The 20,261-nt window shown below is 47.6% G+C and overlaps 1 protein-coding gene across 1 annotated transcript in view; it reads right to left on the bottom strand.

Annotated features, from left to right (window-relative positions):
* Positions 1-3,765: 3,765 nt before the first annotated feature.
* The window catches only part of LOC123753815 (protein O-mannosyl-transferase TMTC1-like), a 57,825-nt gene continuing 41,329 nt past the window's right edge, over positions 3,766-20,261 (bottom strand). Inside the window, exon 3 of the mRNA XM_069336948.1 lies at positions 3,766-3,913. Coding sequence (XP_069193049.1) covers positions 3,766-3,913 — 148 coding nt within the window. The remainder of the gene's footprint in view (positions 3,914-20,261) is intronic.

Here is a 20,261-nt window from a genome sequence, read left to right as displayed (position 1 = left end):
ACGTCAAACAGTACGTAAAACAGTGTCATACATGTCAGATGGCAGGCAAACCGAACATCTCCATTCCCAGAGCGCCACTGATTCCCATACAGGTGCCTGTGGAACCTTTCCACAGACTCATAATAGACTGTGTTGGTCCTTTACCTCGGACCAGTTCAGGTAACGCCTACATCCTAACCATCCTGTGTCCTACCACCAGATTTCCCATAGCAGTTCCAGTGAAGAACATCACGGCTGCTACGGTTATAAAACATCTATTGAAGATCTTCACTCAATACGGATTTCCCAGGGAGATTCAAAGCGACTGTGGTACCAACTTCACCAGTGATCTCTTCAAAAGGACACTGGAGGAGTTCAACATCAAACAGGTATTGTCCAGCCCCTATCATCCTGCTTCACAGGGTTCTCTTGAACGTAGTCATCAGACTATCAAAGCACTCTTGAAAAAGTTTTGTAGTGAAACCTCGAAGGATTGGGATAAGCAGATTGACCTTATAATGTGTATTTTCAGAAGTCTCCCCAATGAGTCCCTAGGAGTATCTCCTTATGAGATGCTCTACGGCCGTAAGTGCCGTACTCCCCTTAAGGCTTTCAAAGACTCTCTCAGAGATGCCACCTTCAGTGAGCATCAGAATGTGCCCCAGTTTCTTCAAAACCTTCAACACATTCTAGAGAGAGTCCACCGTTTTGCCCATAATAATCTATTGAAAGCCCAGGTGAGAATGAAGACTCATTACGACCAGACCAGCAAAGTAAGAAAATTCAAGCCGGGAGACTTCGTCCTTGCCTATTTCCCTATCCCAGGTTCACCTTTACAAAACAGGTTTTCAGGACCCTACTGCGTCAAAGAGTGCAGGAATAATAACAACTACGTAATAGAGACTCCAGATAGGCGGCGGAAGACCCAGCTGTGCCACGTCAACCTCCTGAAGCAATATAATGGTACTCCTCCCACTGTCCTGACTAATTGTTCTACCTTCACAGAACCCTACATCCACAGTGAGACCTTCCCAGCTTCTCCTCCCGAAAGCACTGACAAGGAGTCAGCGCTTTCTAATTCCGAAATCCTTAATGATCTTCCCAAATGCTTTCAGGATAATAATCGTGCTCCTTTGCCCTCTTCTAATTCCACTCTCACCTCGTCAGATAAGCCCTTCATCCTCCATGTCGACGCCAATGGTACCGACGTTGGTGGTGTCGTGATGCAGCAACGAGCCGAGAAGAATACACCTGTCAGCGACTACTGCTACAAGGAACTACGGAACAATTGGCAAGGAGCTACTCTTCCTCATCCTGAAGCTTCAGCACTTCACTCCACACCTGAAAAGTGCTCGGTCCACCATCAATACGGACCACACCACCCTACACCTCCTGCAGCACGCCCACTTCTCATCTCAACGTCTTCTACTATGGGCTTGCTAACTGCAGAAATTCAACCTGGAGACACGCTATACCAAGAGTCTGACAACATCTTAGCCCATGATCTCTCCAGAGTTTATGAAGTAGAAGCGACTCCATCCATTACTCCACCACATAACGACGTACTTCTTCCAGAACCGCAGGCTTCGGGGGAGAGTTGTGACGATAATCTCCTTCAAGAGATTGAGCCTGCTCTTCCCTCCACAATTACGTCGTTGAAATTATATAAAACTACTATGGAAGAAATGTCCAACAACGACAACAACACCAGCAAGGTTTGCCAGAGCGCAAAACGTATGCAGCCAGGGACACCTGTTCAGACTCAAACCGCCAAACTACCTGTTGATCGCTACCGGCTCCGCTGATTGGTCGGCGGTCTGGCTGCAACTGCACTCGCCCCCCCCCCATACTACTTGATGTCTGGGGTCGCCACGACCTCAGACCTCAGAATATTCTGTGCTTCCACAGTTAACACTTCTCCCGGCTAGACGTTAGCGTGTACTGAGAGAGGTGGTAGCTTAAAGCCAATATTCCAGCACCTTACCTTTATTTTTGTATTGCACTTCTTGTTATTTTGTCTTAACGTAACTTTTCATTGTGTCATTTAATTATTCTTATTATTTTGATTGATTGATTTTATTATACGAATTTGTTTGTCCATTTTTTCATGTTTTGATTTATTTAACGTAATTAAAATTTCATTGTTAAAATTTACTTGTGTTTTGTGTGTCTTCTCCTTACCTTACCACAGACGAAGTTCCAGTTTTTCTATTTATTTTTAATAACTATGTGACGAGGCCATACCCCTAGCCTTAAACAGCCGAACACCAACGCGTTACCGTCACAATATATATATATATATATATATATATATATATATATATATATATATATATATATATATATATATATATATATATATATATATATATATATACTTGAAAGTTCCAAATGCCCTTGCTGGGACTAATTCTTCTGCCAGGGTAATGCAAAGCTGAGTGCTGTACCATTGTACCACCACCCCACAAAGCTGAGTGCTGTAACACTGTACCACCACCCCACAAAGCTGAGTGGTGTACCACTGTACCCCCACCCCACAAAGCTGAGTGCTGTACCACTGTACCCCCACCCCACAAAGCTGAGTGCTGTACCACTGTACCACCACCCCACAAAGCTGAGTGGTGTACCACTGTACCCCCACCCCACAAAGCTGAGTGCTGTACCACTGTACCCCCACCCCACAAAGCTGAGTGCTGTACCACTGTACCCCCACCCCACAAAGCTGAGTGCTGTACCACTGTACCCCCACCACACAAAACTGAGTGCTGCACCACTGTACCACCACCCCACAAAGCTGAGTGCTGTACCACTGTACCACCACCCCACAAAGCTGAGTGCTGTACCACTGTACCACCACCCCACAAAGCAGAGTGCTGTACCACTGTACCACCACCCCACAAAGCAGAGTGCTGTACCACTGTACCACCACCCCACAAAGCTGAGTGTTGTACCACTGTACCACCACCCCACAAAACTGAGTGCTGCACCACTGTACCACCACCCCACAAAGCTGAGTGCTGTACCACTGTACCACCACCCCACAAAGCAGAGTGCTGTACCACTGTACCACCACCCCACAAAGCTGAGTGCTGTACCACTGTACCACCAGCCAACAATAAGCATGGGGAGAGTCTTATGCACTCATATAACCCCATGCCCGAGTGCATTCGGGTGATGTGGTCAACTATTTCCTCTAGTCCAGGTTTAAGCCACAGAACATAAGCTAAGGGAACCCAAGGGTTCCTAAGCCAGAGCCGGACTACTTGGCCTAGTATGCAAGGGGCCCATTTGACTAACAGGCAGAGTGATTTTCGTTATTTTTAACTATTTATTTTCAAATTTGTTTATTCTAATCAATTTTTTATTATACTAAGAACATGAACTACTGACGTTGCTAGGTTAGGTTGGTGGAGGTGTGTAGCATATGTATAAATGGTGTGTACTGTGGTGGGTGGACTGTGTACCATACAACGGTGTAACTAGGTACGGTACTGGTACGGTTCGGTACGGTGTAACTAGGTACGGTACTGGTACGGTTCGGTACGGTGTAACTAGGTACGGTTCGGTACGGTGTAACTAGGTACGGTACTGGTACGGTTCGGTACGGTGTAACTAGGTACGGTTCGGTACGGTGTAACTAAGCTGATACTGTTCCTCCTGTGAGGTGTACAACTTGTGCTCGTGTGGGGCGTGGAGGGTGTAGGCAGTCAGAAATGATCACGTATCTGCTGTAAGAGGTTAACCAGAAAGCAGAGGACACGAAAGATGGTGTAACTTAAATGTCACTTACTGTCTGAGGTTGGCCAAGTTGTAGTAGGCGTGGGCGTGGTGTGGGTGGGCCTTCAGGGCCATCCGGAAGTGGTTCTCGGCCTCCGAGGTGTCGTTAAGAAGTGTGCCCAGGTTGTTGTGGGCGCTGGAGTGCCCCGGCCACAGTCTGAAGGAGAGAGCCAGTGGTCAGCACCAGGATGCGAGGGGGAGGGGCCAGCGCCTACAGAGACGGGGTCCGAACCCATACAGAGGTAAACAAAAGGTAAACATTGGAAAGCGAAGATCGCGAGACTGGTCAGAGTTTGTGGAGATATATATAAAAAAAACATATATTGTCCGGAACAAGTTTGGTGGAGTTACCTGGCCAGACCTGCGGGTGTGTGTGAGCCACACTCATCACCAACAGGTGCAGCGGTGTAGGCAGAAACACAGCCAGGGACTCCTTGATGGTCGGTTTTGATATACAATATTGTCACTAGGATAATAGACTTGGAGCTACATAATAATGGACATATATATATATATATATATATATATTTATTTATTTATATGTATATTTATATTATTTATATATTTATTTATTTATATTATATTTATATATGTATATATATATATATATATATATATATATATATATATATATATATATATATATATATATATATATATATATATATATATATATGTCGTACCTAGTAGCCAGAACACACTTCTCAGCCTATTATGCAAGGCCCGATTTGCCTAATAAGCCAAGATTTCATGAATTAATGTTTTTTCGACTACCTAACCTACCTAACCTAACCTAACCTAACTTTTTCGGCTACCTAACCTAACCTAACCTATAAAGATATGTTAGGTTAGGTTAGGTAGGGTTGGTTAGGTTCGGTCATATATCTACATTAATTTTAACTCCAATAAAAAAAATTGACCTCATACATAATGAAATGGGTAGCTTTATCATTTCATTAGAAACAATTTTGAGAAAATATATTAATTAAGTAAAACTTGGCTTATTAGGCAAATCGGGCCTTGCATAGTAGGCTGACAAGTGTGTTCTGGCTACTAGGTACGACATATATATATATATATATATATATATATATATATATATATATTTATATATATATATATATATATATATATATATATATATATATATATATATATATATATATATATATATATATATATATATATATATATATATATATACTCTCCTGGAACGACCCAAGCATGGAACAACCTCCTAATGTTTGGCAACATATGTCTAGCCACCCTTGCAAGGAGAGACAAAACCTTAGCTGCCTCAGTCATCAAAGCTATAAATGATTTTCCCAGGGAGGACAACCAGGTGCGCCTTCCCACTCGCGCGAGAAACACCCACGGCAGGAAGAGCAACAGTGGCATATCCGAGACATCAAAAATCAGAACATCAGTCACCAAGAAAATAGAAGAAGGAAACACTATTGGCGCAATACGAGTCATCACCAGTGAGGACTCAATTGCCGACAGAGATGCCGCAACAGCTCAAGCCCTAAGGGAGAAACACCCACCCAGGGCTCCGCGTGAGGACGACATTGTACAAGTGGGGGCTACCGGAGCAGAACCTCTCTGGGTGGCTGAATCTGTGGTCCATAAAGCAGCCATGTCCTTCCCTACAGGATCAGCAGGTGGGTTCACAGGACTAAAACCCAACCACCTCAAGCAAATGCTCAACCCTGCACTGGGTGACATTGCAAAGAACCTCTTGGTGGAACTAACCAGATTCACCAACACATGTCTAGCTGGCAACATACCAGCGTCCATAAGACCTATCTTTTTTGGCGCATCTCTCTGTGCTCTAAAGAAAAAGGATGGAGGGATCAGGCCAATAGCTGTGGGCAATTCTTTCCGGCGTCTCGTCGCAAAGGCAGCTGCAAGAACAGTTAGTGATGCAGCGGTCAACATGCTGAAGCCAAATCAGCTCGGGTTTGGCATTCCACAAGGGTGTGAGGCGGCAGTCCATGCAGCTCGAGCCTTCATCGCCAACATCACAGACGAAAAGGCCCTTATCAAGCTAGATTTCAAAAATGCCTTCAATTTGGTGCGGAGGGATGCTGTACTCCGTGCGGTTCATAGTCATTTCCCTTCCCTCTACCCTTTTGTACATTCATGCTACAGTATGGATCTTAAGCTACTTTTTGGCGAACATGAAATTGACTCGCGAGAAGGCGTCCAACAGGGTGACCCCCTTGCTCCTCTCCTTTTCTGCTTAGTCATCAAACAAGTCACAGAGGTCCTGTCCAGAAAGCTTAACATCTGGTTCTTGGATGATGGTACCCTAGCTGGTTCCCAAGACTCCCTCCTGGAGGACATCAGAAAAATCCAGGAGCAAGGTGCAGTTTTAGGCCTCACCCTGAACCCTTCTAAATGTGAAATAATATGTTCCAACCAGGGCATCGTAGAGAGAATAGAGGGTCTTCTGCCAAATATCCATAAAACTAAACCTGAAGACAGCACACTCCTAGGAGCTCCCCTGGGGTTGAAAGCCATCGATGAGGTCCTTGATAAGAAAATCGCCGACCTTAAGAGGATGGATGGGAGGATTGAGGATATTGATGCTCATGATGCACTCTACCTCATCACCAGATGTCTGTCCCTCCCCAGGTTAACCTACTTTCTGAGGTGTTCACCATCTTACAGTAGCCAAAAACTAAGTGAGTATGACCGGTTACTGAAATCAATGCTAGAAAAAGCCCTTAACCTCTCTCTCGATGACCTACAGTGGAAACAAGCCTCTCTTCCCGTAAGACTTGGGGGCCTCGGAGTTCGAACAGCAACGCAAATCGCTGTTCCAGCCTTCCTGTCCTCCTTATCAGCATCCGACGACCTTGTGAAGGAAATTCTACCTGCCCACTTACATCAGCTGGCAGGTGTACATGATCCCAATTTTACACGCTGTGCCACAGAGTGGGCCTCTCGTCCAGGCCAATCACCTCAACCACCATCCCCAAAAGCCCACAAGCAATCCAGCTGGGATGGTCCCATTGTAGACCAAGTTGCTGCAGAGTGCCTGGGTGCTGCAACAACACAACACGACATTGCTCGCCTCACAGCAGTCGCAGCACCACATGCAGGGGATTTCCTGTTAGCAACCCCAATGTCGGCAACTGGCACGTGTCTCACACCACACGCCCTCCGAATTGCTGTGGCCTTCCGCCTTGCTGCCCCAATCCACACCAGATATAGGTGTATTTGCGGCGAGGTGGTGGCTGACAGGTACGGCCACCATGGCCTACTCTGCCAAAGCACAGAGGGATGGCACTCGAGGCACAGTGAAGTTAACGACATCATCAAGAGGAGCCTCACCACAGCTGGATGCCCAGCTGAAAGAGAGCCCCGTTACCTAACGCCCCGTAACTCTGATGCTCTTATTGGTCGCCCGGATGGTATCACAGTGAACCCCTGGAAGAATGGCAAGCAGTTGGTATGAGACTACACGTGCGTATCAACCCTGGCTAACACCTACAATAACCTCAGTGTTGCAGAACCAAAGTGGCGCTGCCACCCACAGGGAAGCAGCCAAATCCCGTAAGTATAGAGAACTGGTTCACCACTACAATTTTGTCCCCATTGCTTCTGAAACGCTCGGCGCCTGGGGTAAAAATGCTACCAGTTTTTTGAAGGAACTGGGTTCTAGGCTCATTGAAACAACAAGGGACCCGAGAGCTGCAAGCTTTCTTTTCCAGCGCCTCAGTGTGGCGATACAGAGGGGAAATGCGCACTGCATCCAGGGTTCCTGCCCGCCATCTGAGGAGCTGGAGGAACTCGACAACCTATGATAACCATCTTTGTAACCCATATGTAACTCCTTTTTTGTAACAAAGTTCATATAAAGTAAATATATATGTGTACATACAAAAGAATGGGGGTGGTAGGAGAAGATAATATTAGCGTTCGAGAAACCACAAGGTCTCCTCTGAATACTTTTTATTTTCTTCTCCGAGGCAATGGGTCCCCACATTGGCACCAGAGGTGGTACCCTCACAAACTTTTATATGTATATATATATATATATATATATATATATATATATATATATATATATATATATATATATATATATATATATATATATATATATATATATATTAGTATATTTTGGTAGCAGTCTTTCCTGTAGACATATATTATTAAATATGACCGAAAAAGTAAGATTAATAATTCTAACACGAATTTTCTCAATCTTTCGTACATTACGCTTCACTGTTGGAGGTAAATCAAAAATCACTTCTCCAAAATTCATTTTTATTTCTAGTCTGACGCGACACGGGCGCGTTTCGTAAAACTTATTACATTTTCAAAGACTTCACAAATACACAACTGATTAGAACTTGCGTTTCCCTGATTTTATATCTACATTTGAGTGAGGTGGGAAGGGTGATGTGGCATTACATTTGAGTGAGGTGGGAAGGGTGATGTGGCATTAACACAAGACAGAACACTAGGGGATATTAATAGGGTATTAAAAGTATCAACACAAGACAGAACAGAAACAATGGGTATTGAATAGAAGTGTTTGTAGAAAGCCTATTGGTCCATATTTCTTGATGCTTCTATATTGGAGCGGAGTCTTGAGGTGGGTAGAATATAGTTGTGCAATAATTGGCTGTTGATTGCTGGTGTTGACTTCTTGATGTGTAGTGCCTCGCAAACGTCAAGCCGCCTGCTATCGCTGTATCTATCGATGATTTCTGTGTTGTTTACTAGGATTTCTCTGGCGATGGTTTGGTTATGGGAAGAGATTATATGTTCCTTAATGGAGCCCTGTTGTTTATGCATCGTTAAACGCCTAGAAAGAGATGTTGTTGTCTTGCCTATATACTGGGTTTTTTGGAGCTTACAGTCCCCAAGTGGGCATTTGAAGGCATAGACGACGTTAGTCTCTTTTAAAGCGTTCTGTTTTGTGTCTGGAGAGTTTCTCATGAGTAGGCTGGCCGTTTTTCTGGTTTTATAGTAAATCGTCAGTTGTATCCTCTGATTTTTGTCTGTAGGGATGACGTTTCTATTAACAATATCTTTCAGGACCCTTTCCTCTGTTTTATGAGCTGTGGAAAAGAAGTTCCTGTAAAATAGTCTAATAGGGGGTATAAGTGTTGTGTTAGTTGTCTCTTCGGAGGTTGCATGGCTTTTCACTTTCCTTCTTATGATGTCTTCGATGAAACCATTGGAGAAGCCGTTATTGACTAGGACCTGCCTTACCCTACAGAGTTCTTCGTCGACTTGCTTCCATTCTGAGCTGTGGCTGAGAGCACGGTCGACGTATGCGTTAACAACACTCCTCTTGTACCTGTCAGGGCAGTCGCTGTTGGCATTTAGGCACATTCCTGTTTGTTTCCTTTGTGTAGACTGCAGTGTGGAAACCTCCGCCCTTTTCCATGACTGTTACATCTAGAAAAGGCAGCTTCCCATCCTTTTCCGTCTCGTAAGTGAAACGCAGCACGGAACTCTGCTCAAATGCCTCCTTCAGCTCTTGCAGATGTCTGACATCAGGTACCTGTGTAAAAATGTCGTCAACATACCTGCAGTATATGGCCGGTTTCAAGTTCATGTCGACTAAGACTTTTTGCTCGATGGTACCCATGTAGAAGTTTGCAAACAGGACACCTAGGGGAGAACCCATGGCGACCCCATCTACTTGCTTATACATGTGCCCATCCGGGCTCAAGAAGGGTGCCTCTTTAGTACAAGCTTGGAGTAGTTTCCTCAGAATACTTTCTGGCATGTCAAGAGGAGTACAGGCTGGATCACGATACACTCTGTCGGCTATCATTCCGATTGTCTCGTCCACAGGAAGGATGGGAAGGATGGGAAGCTGCCTTTTCTAGATGTAACAGTCATGGAAAAGGGCGGAGGTTTCCACACTGCAGTCTACACAAAGGAAACAAACATAGGAATGTGCCTAAATGCCAACAGCGACTGCCCTGACAGGTACAAGAGGAGTGTTGTTAACGCATACGTCGACCGTGCTCTCAGCCACAGCTCAGAATGGAAGCAAGTCGACGAAGAACTCTGTAGGGTAAGGCAGGTCCTAGTCAATAACGGCTTCTCCAATGGTTTCATCGAAGACATCATAAGAAGGAAAGTGAAAAGCCATGCAACCTCCGAAGAGACAACTAACACAACACCTATACCCCCTATTAGACTATTTTACAGGAACTTCTTTTCCACAGCTCATAAAACAGAGGAAAGGGTCCTGAAAGATATTGTTAATAGAAACGTCATCCCTACAGACAAAAATCAGAGGATACAACTGACGATTTACTATAAAACCAGAAAAACGGCCAGCCTACTCATGAGAAACTCTACAGACACAAAACAGAACGCTTTAAAAGAGACTAACGTCGTCTATGCCTTCAAATGCCCACTTGGGGACTGTAAGCTCCAAAAAACCCAGTATATAGGCAAGACAACAACATCTCTTTCTAGGCGTTTAACGATGCATAAACAACAGGGCTCCATTAAGGAACATATAATCTCTTCCCATAACCAAACCATCGCCAGAGAAATCCTAGTAAACAACACAGAAATCATCGATAGATACAGCGATAGCAGGCGGCTTGACGTTTGCGAGGCACTACACATCAAGAAGTCAACACCAGCAATCAACAGCCAATTATTGCACAACTATATTCTACCCACCTCAAGACTCCGCTCCAATATAGAAGCATCAAGAAATATGGACCAATAGGCTTTCTACAAACACTTCTATTCAATACCCATTGTTTCTGTTCTGTCTTGTGTTGATACTTTTAATACCCTATTAATATCCCCTAGTGTTCTGTCTTGTGTTAATGCCACATCACCCTTCCCACCTCACTCAAATGTAATGCCACATCACCCTTCCCACCTCACTCAAATGTAGATATAAAATAAGGGAAACGCAAGTTCTAATCAGTTGTGTATTTGTGAAGTCTTTGAAAATGTAATAAGTTTTACGAAACGCGCCCGTGTCGTGTCAGACTAGAAATAAAAATGAATTTTGGAGAAGTGATTTTTGATTTACCTCCAACAGTGAAGCGTAATGTACGAAAGATTGAGAAAATTCGTGTTAGAATTATTAATCTTACTTTTTCGGTCATATTTAATAATATATATATATATATATATATATATATATATATATATATATATATATATATATATATATATATATATATATATATATATATATAATATGTGTGTGTGTATCTGTGCTAACAACCCTGTAAACTGCTCCATGAATTATCAACAATTTTTTTCCAAACCAATATTTAAAGTTCAACTTTAAAATTAAAGTTGAACACTTTAATATCCCCTTTGTTAAACTATTTCACCCACCTGTACACTTCACACACCTGTACACTTCACGCACCTGTACACTTCACGCACCTGTACACTTCACGCACCTGTACACTTCACGCACCTGTACACTTCACGCACCTGTACATTCCACGCACCTGTACACTTCACCCACCTGTACACTTTACGCACCTGTACACTTTACGCACCTGTACACTTCACGCACCTGTACACTTCACGCACCTGTACACTCCACGCACCTGTACATTCCACGCACCTGTACACTTCACGCACCTGTACCTTTCACGCACCTGTACACTTCACGCACCTGTACACTTCACGCACCTGTACACTCAACGCACCTGTACATTCCACGCACCTGTACACTTCACCCACCTGTACACTTCACTCACCTGTACACTTCACGCACCTGTACACTTCACGCACCTGTACACTCCACGCACCTGTACACTTCACGCATCTGTACACTTCACGCACCTGTACACTCCACGCACCTATACACTTCACGCATCTGTACACTTCACGCACCTGTACACTTCACGCACCTGTACACTTCACGCACCTGTACACTTCACGCACTGGTACACTCCACGCACCTGTAGACTTCACACACCTGTACACTTCATGCACCTGTACACTTCACGCACCTGTACACTTCACACACCGGTACACTTCACACACTGGTACACTTCACACACCGGTACACTTCACGCACCGGTAAACTTCACACACCTGTACACTTCACGCACCGGTACACTTCACACACCTGTACACTTCACGCACCTGTACACTTCACGCACTGGTACACTTCACGCACTGGTACACTTCACGCACCTGTACACTTCACGCACCTGTACACTTCACGCACCTGTACACTTCACGCACCTGTACACTTCACACACCTGTACACTTCATGCACCTGTACACTTCACGCACCTGTACACTTCACGCACCTGTACACTTCACGCACCTGTACACTTCACGCACCTGTACACTTCACACACCCGTACACTTCACACACCTGTACACTTCACGCACTTGTACACTTCACACACCTGTACACTTCAAGCACATGTACACTTCACACACCTGTACACTTACACCTGTACACTTCACACACCTGTACACTTCACGTACCTGTACACTTCACGCACCTGTACACTTCACGCACCTGTACACTTCACGCACCTGTACACTTCACGCACCTGTACACTTCACACACCTGTACACTTCACACCTGTACACTTCACGCACTTGTACACTTCACACACCTGTACACTTCAAGCACATGTACACTTCACACACCTGTACACTTACACCTGTACACTTCACACACCTGTACACTTCACGTACCTGTACACTTCACGCACCTGTACACTTCACGCACCTGTACACTTCACGCACCTGTACACTTCACGCACCTGTACACTTCACACACCTGTACACTTCACGCACCTTTACACTTCACGCACCTTTACACTTCACGCACCTGTACACTTCACGCACAGGTACACTTCACGCACCAGTACACTCCACGCACCTGTACACTTCACGCACCTGTACACTTCACGCACCAGTACACTCCACGCACCTGTACACTTCACGCACCTGTACACTTCACGCACCTGTACACTCCACGCACCTGTACACCCCACGCACCTGTACACTTCACGCACCTGTACACTTCACGCACCTGTACACTTCACGCACCAGTACACTTCACGCACCTGTACACTTCACGCACCTGTACACTTCACACACCTGTACACTTACACCTGTACACTTCACACACCTGTACACTTTACGTACCTGTACACTTCACGCACCTGTACACTTCACGCACCTGTACACTTCACGCACCTGTACACTTCACGCACCTGTACACTTCACGCACCTGAACACTTCACACACCTGTACACTTCACGCACCTTTACACTTCACGCACCTTTACACTTAACGCACCTGTACACTTCATGCACCTGTACACTTCACGCACCTGTACACTTCACGTACCAGTACACTCCACGCACCTGTACACTTCACGCACCTGTACACTTCACGCACCAGTACACTCCACGCACCTGTACCCTTCACGCACCTGTACACTTCACGCACCTGTACACTCCACGCACCTGTACACCCCACGCACCTGTACACTTCACGCACCTGTACACTTCACGCACCTGTACACTTCACGCACCTGTACACTTCACGCACCTGTACACTTCACACACCTGTACACTTCACGCACCTGTACACTTCACGCACCTGTACACTTCACACACCTGTACACTTCAAGCATATGTACACTTCACACACCTGTACACTTCACGCACCTGTACACTTCACGCACCTGTACACTTCACACACCTGTACACTTCACGTACCTGTACACTTCACACACCTGTACACTTCACGTACCTGTACACTTCACACACCTGTACACTTCACGCACCTGTACACTCCACGCACCTGTACACTTCACGCACCTGAACACTTCACGCACCTGTACACTTCACACACCTGTACACTTCACGCACCTTTACACTTCACGCACCTGTACACTTCACGCACCTGTACACTTCACGCACCTGTACACTTCACACACCTGTACACTTCACGCACCTTTACACTTCACGCACCTGTACACTTCACACACCTGTACACTTCACGCACCTGTACACTTCACGCACCTGTACACTCCACGCACCTGTACACTTCAAACACCTGTACACTTCACACACCTGTACACTCCACGCACCTGTACACTTCACACACCTGTACACTCCACGCACCTGTACACTTCACACACCTGTGCACTTCACACACCTGTACACTTCACGCACCTGTACACTTCACGCACCTGTACACTTCACGCACCTGTACACTCCACGCACCTGTACACTTCACGCACCTGTACACTTCACGCACCTGTACACTCCACGCACCTGTACACTTCACGCACCTGTACACTTCACGCACCACGACACTCCACGCACCTGTACACTCCACGCTCCTTTACACTTCACGCACCTGTACACTTCACGCACCAGTACACTCCACGCACCTGTACACTTCACGCACCTGTACACTTCACGCACCTGTACACTTCACGCACCTGTACACCTCACGCACCTGTACACTTCACGCACCTGTACACTTCACGCACCTGTACACCTCACGCACCAGTACACTCCAGGCACCTGTACACTCCACGCACCTGTACACTTCACGCACCTGTACACTTCACGCACCAGTACACTTCACGCACCTGTACACTTCACGCACCTGTACACTTCACGCACCTGTACACTTCACGCACCTGTACACTCCACGCACCTGTACACTTCACGCACCTGTACATTTCACGCACCAGTACACTCCACGCACCTGTACACTTCACGCACCTGTACACTTCACGCACCAGTAAACTTCACGCACCAGTACACTTCACGCACCTGTACACTTCACGCACCTGTACACTTCACGCACCAGTACACTTCACGCACCTGTACACTTCACGCACCAGTACACTTCACGCACCAGTACACTTCACGCACCTGTACACTTCACGCACCTGTACACTTCACGCACCTGTACACTTCACGCACCTGTACACTCCACGCACCTGTACACTTCACGCACCTGTACACTTCACACACCTGTACACTTCAAGCATATGTACACTTCACACACCTGTACACTTCACGCACCTGTACACTTCACGCACCTGTACACTTCACACACCTGTACACTTCACGTACCTGTACACTTCACACACCTGTACACTTCACGTACCTGTACACTTCACACACCTGTACACTTCACGCACCTGTACACTCCACGCACCTGTACACTTCACGCACCTGAACACTTCACGCACCTGTACACTTCACACACCTGTACACTTCACGCACCTTTACACTTCACGCACCTGTACACTTCACGCACCTGTACACTTCACGCACCTGTACACTTCACACACCTGTACACTTCACGCACCTTTACACTTCACGCACCTGTACACTTCACACACCTGTACACTTCACGCACCTGTACACTTCACGCACCTGTACACTCCACGCACCTGTACACTTCAAACACCTGTACACTTCACACACCTGTACACTCCACGCACCTGTACACTTCACACACCTGTACACTCCACGCACCTGTACACTTCACACACCTGTGCACTTCACACACCTGTACACTTCACGCACCTGTACACTTCACGCACCTGTACACTTCACGCACCTGTACACTCCACGCACCTGTACACTTCACGCACCTGTACACTTCACGCACCTGTACACTCCACGCACCTGTACACTTCACGCACCTGTACACTTCACGCACCACGACACTCCACGCTCCTGTACACTCCACGCTCCTTTACACTTCACGCACCTGTACACTTCACGCACCAGTACACTCCACGCACCTGTACACTTCACGCACCTGTACACTTCACGCACCTGTACACTTCACGCACCTGTACACCTCACGCACCAGTACACTCCAGGCACCTGTACACTCCACGCACCTGTACACTTCACGCACCTGTACACTTCACGCACCAGTACACTTCACGCACCTGTACACTTCACGCACCTGTACACTTCACGCACCTGTACACTTCACGCACCTGTACACTTCACGCACCTGTACACTTCACGCACCTGTACACTTCACGCACCAGTACACTCCACGCACCTGTACACTTCACGCACCTGTACATTTCACGCACCAGTACACTCCACGCACCTGTACACTTCACGCACCTGTACACTTCACGCACCAGTACACTTCACGCACCAGTACACTTCACGCACCTGTACACTTCACGCACCTGTACACTTCACGCACCAGTACACTTCACGCACCTGTACACTTCACGCACCAGTACACTTCACGCACCAGTACACTTCACGCACCTGTACACTTCACGCACCTGTACACTTCACGCCCCTGTACACTTCACGCACCTGTACACTTCACGCACCTGTACACTTCACGAGCCAGCACACTTCACCCACCTGTACACTTCACGCACCTGTACACTTCACGCACCTGTACACCTCACGCACCAGTACACTCCAGGCACCTGTACACTCCACGCACCTGTACACTTCACGCACCTGTACACTTCACGCACCAGTACACTTCACGCACCTGTACACTTCACGCACCTGTACACTTCACGCACCTGTACACTTCACGCACCTGTACACTTCACGCACCTGTACACTTCACGCACCTGTACACTTCACGCACCAGTACACTCCACGCACCTGTACACTTCACGCACCTGTACATTTCACGCACCAGTACACTCCACGCACCTGTACACTTCACGCACCTGTACACTTCACTCACCAGTACACTTCACGCACCAGTACACTTCACGCACCTGTACACTTCACGCACCTGTACACTTCACGCACCAGTACACTTCACGCACCTGTACACTTCACGCACCAGTACACTTCACGCACCAGTACACTTCACGCACCTGTACACTTCACGCACCTGTACACTTCACGCCCCTGTACACTTCACGCACCTGTACACTTCACGCACCTGTACACTTCACGAGCCAGCACACTTCACCCACTTGTACACTTCACGCACCTGTACACTTCACGCACCTGTACACTTCACACACCTGTACACTTCACGCACCTTTACACTTCACGCACCTGTACACTTCACACACCTGTACACTTCACGCACCTGTACACTTCACGCACCTGTACACTCCACGCACCTGTACACTTCAAACACCTGTACACTTCACACACCTGTACACTCCACGCACCTGTACACTTCACACACCTGTACACTCCACGCACCTGTACACTTCACACACCTGTGCACTTCACACACCTGTACACTTCACGCACCTGTACACTTCACGCACCTGTACACTTCACGCACCTGTACACTCCACGCACCTGTACACTTCACGCACCTGTACACTTCACGCACCTGTACACTCCACGCACCTGTACACTTCACGCACCTGTACACTTCACGCACCACGACACTCCACGCACCTGTACACTCCACGCTCCTTTACACTTCACGCACCTGTACACTTCACGCACCAGTACACTCCACGCACCTGTACACTTCACGCACCTGTACACTTCACGCACCTGTACACTTCACGCACCTGTACACCTCACGCACCAGTACACTCCAGGCACTTGTACACTCCACGCACCTGTACACTTCACGCACCTGTACACTTCACGCACCAGTACACTTCACGCACCTGTACACTTCACGCACCTGTACACTTCACGCACCTGTACACTTCACGCACCTGTACACTTCACGCACCTGTACACTTCACGCACCTGTACACTTCACGCACCAGTACACTCCACGCACCTGTACACTTCACGCACCTGTACATTTCACGCACCAGTACACTCCACGCACCTGTACACTTCACGCACCTGTACACTTCACGCACCAGTACACTTCACGCACCAGTACACTTCACGCACCTGTACACTTCACGCACCTGTACACTTCACGCACCAGTACACTTCACGCACCTGTACACTTCACGCACCAGTACACTTCACGCACCAGTACACTTCACGCACCTGTACACTTCACGCACCTGTACACTTCACGCCCCTGTACACTTCACGCACCTGTACACTTCACGCACCTGTACACTTCACGAGCCAGCACACTTCACCCACCTGTACACTTCACGCACCTGTACACTTCACGCACCTGTACACCTCACGCACCAGTACACTCCAGGCACCTGTACACTCCACGCACCTGTACACTTCACGCACCTGTACACTTCACGCACCAGTACACTTCACGCACCTGTACACTTCACGCACCTGTACACTTCACGCACCTGTACACTTCACGCACCTGTACACTTCACGCACCTGTACACTTCACGCACCTGTACACTTCACGCACCAGTACACTCCACGCACCTGTACACTTCACGCACCTGTACATTTCACGCACCAGTACACTCCACGCACCTGTACACTTCACGCACCTGTACACTTCACTCACCAGTACACTTCACGCACCAGTACACTTCACGCACCTGTACACTTCACGCACCTGTACACTTCACGCACCAGTACACTTCACGCACCTGTACACTTCACGCACCAGTACACTTCACGCACCAGTACACTTCACGCACCTGTACACTTCACGCACCTGTACACTTCACGCCCCTGTACACTTCACGCACCTGTACACTTCACGCACCTGTACACTTCACGAGCCAGCACACTTCACCCACTTGTACACTTCACGCACCTGTACACTTCACGCACCTGTACACTTCACACACCTGTACACTTCATGCACCTGTACACTTCATGCACCTGTACACTTCACACACCTGTACACTCCACGCACTTGTACACTTCACGCACCTGTACACTTCACGCACCTGTACACTTCACGCACCTGTACACTTCACGCACCTGTACACTTCACGCACCAGTACACTCCACGTACCTGTACACTCCATGCACCTGTACACTTCACGCACCTGTACACTTCACGCACCAGTACACTTCACGCACCTGTACACTTCACGCACCTGTACACTTCACGCACCTGTACACTTCACGCACCTGTACACTTCACGCACCTGTACACTTCACGCACCTATACACTTCATGCACCTGTACACTTCACGCACCAGTACACTCCACGCACCTGTACACTTCACACAACTGTACACTTCACGCACCAGTACACTCCACGCACCGGTACACTTCACACACCTGTACACTTCACGCACCGGTACACTTCACACACCTGTACACTTCACGCACCTGTACACTTCACGCACTGGTACACTTCACGCACTGGTACACTTCACGCACCTGTACACTTCACGCACCTGTACACTTCACGCACCTGTACACTTCACGCACCTGTACACTTCACACACCTGTACACTTCATGCACCTGTACACTTCACGCACCTGTACACTTCACGCACCTGTACACTTCACGCACCTGTACACTTCACGCACCTGTACACTTCACACACCTGTACACTTCACACACCTGTACACTTCACGCACTTGTACACTTCACACACCTGTACACTTCAAGCACATGTACACTTCACACACCTGTACACTTACACCTGTACACTTCACACACCTGTACACTTCACGTACCTGTACACTTCACGCACCTGTACACTTCACGCACCTGTACACTTCACGCACCTGTACACTTCACGCACCTGTACACTTCACGCACTTGTACACTTCACACACCTGTACACTTCAAGCACATGTACACTTCACACACCTGTACACTTACACCTGTACACTTCACACACCTGTACACTTCACGTACCTGTACACTTCACGCACCTGTACACTTCACGCACCTGTACACTTCACACACCTGTACACTTCACGCACCTTTACACTTCACGCACCTGTACACTTCACGCACCTGTACACTTCACGCACCGGTACACTTCACGCACCAGTACACTCCACGCACCTGTACACTTCACGCACCTGTACACTTCACGCACCAGTACACTCCACGCACCTGTACACTTCACGCACCTGTACACTTCACGCACCTGTACACTCCACGCACCTGTACACCCCACGCACCTGTACACTTCACGCACCTGTACACTTCACGCACCTGTACACTTCACGCACCAGTACACTTCACGCACCTGTACACTTCACGCACCTGTACACTTCACACACCTGTACACTTACACCTGTACACTTCACACACCTGTACACTTTACGTACCTGTACACTTCACGCACCTGTACACTTCACGCACCTGTACACTTCACGCACCTGTACACTTCACGCACCTGTACACTTCACGCACCTGAACACTTCACACACCTGTACACTTCACGCACCTTTACACTTCACGCACCTTTACACTTAACGCACCTGTACACTTCACGCACCTGTACACTTCACGCACCTGTACACTTCACGTACCAGTACACTCCACGCACCTGTACACTTCACGCACCTGTACACTTCACGCACCAGTACACTCCACGCACCTGTACCCTTCACGCACCTGTACACTTACCGCACCTGTACACTCCACGCACCTGTACACCCCACGCACCTGTACACTTCACGCACCTGTACACTTCA

This window comes from Procambarus clarkii, chromosome 4, assembly GCF_040958095.1.
Source record: "Procambarus clarkii isolate CNS0578487 chromosome 4, FALCON_Pclarkii_2.0, whole genome shotgun sequence".
Taxonomy (NCBI): domain Eukaryota; kingdom Metazoa; phylum Arthropoda; class Malacostraca; order Decapoda; family Cambaridae; genus Procambarus; species Procambarus clarkii.
This window is presented reverse-complemented; position numbering and strand designations above follow the sequence as displayed.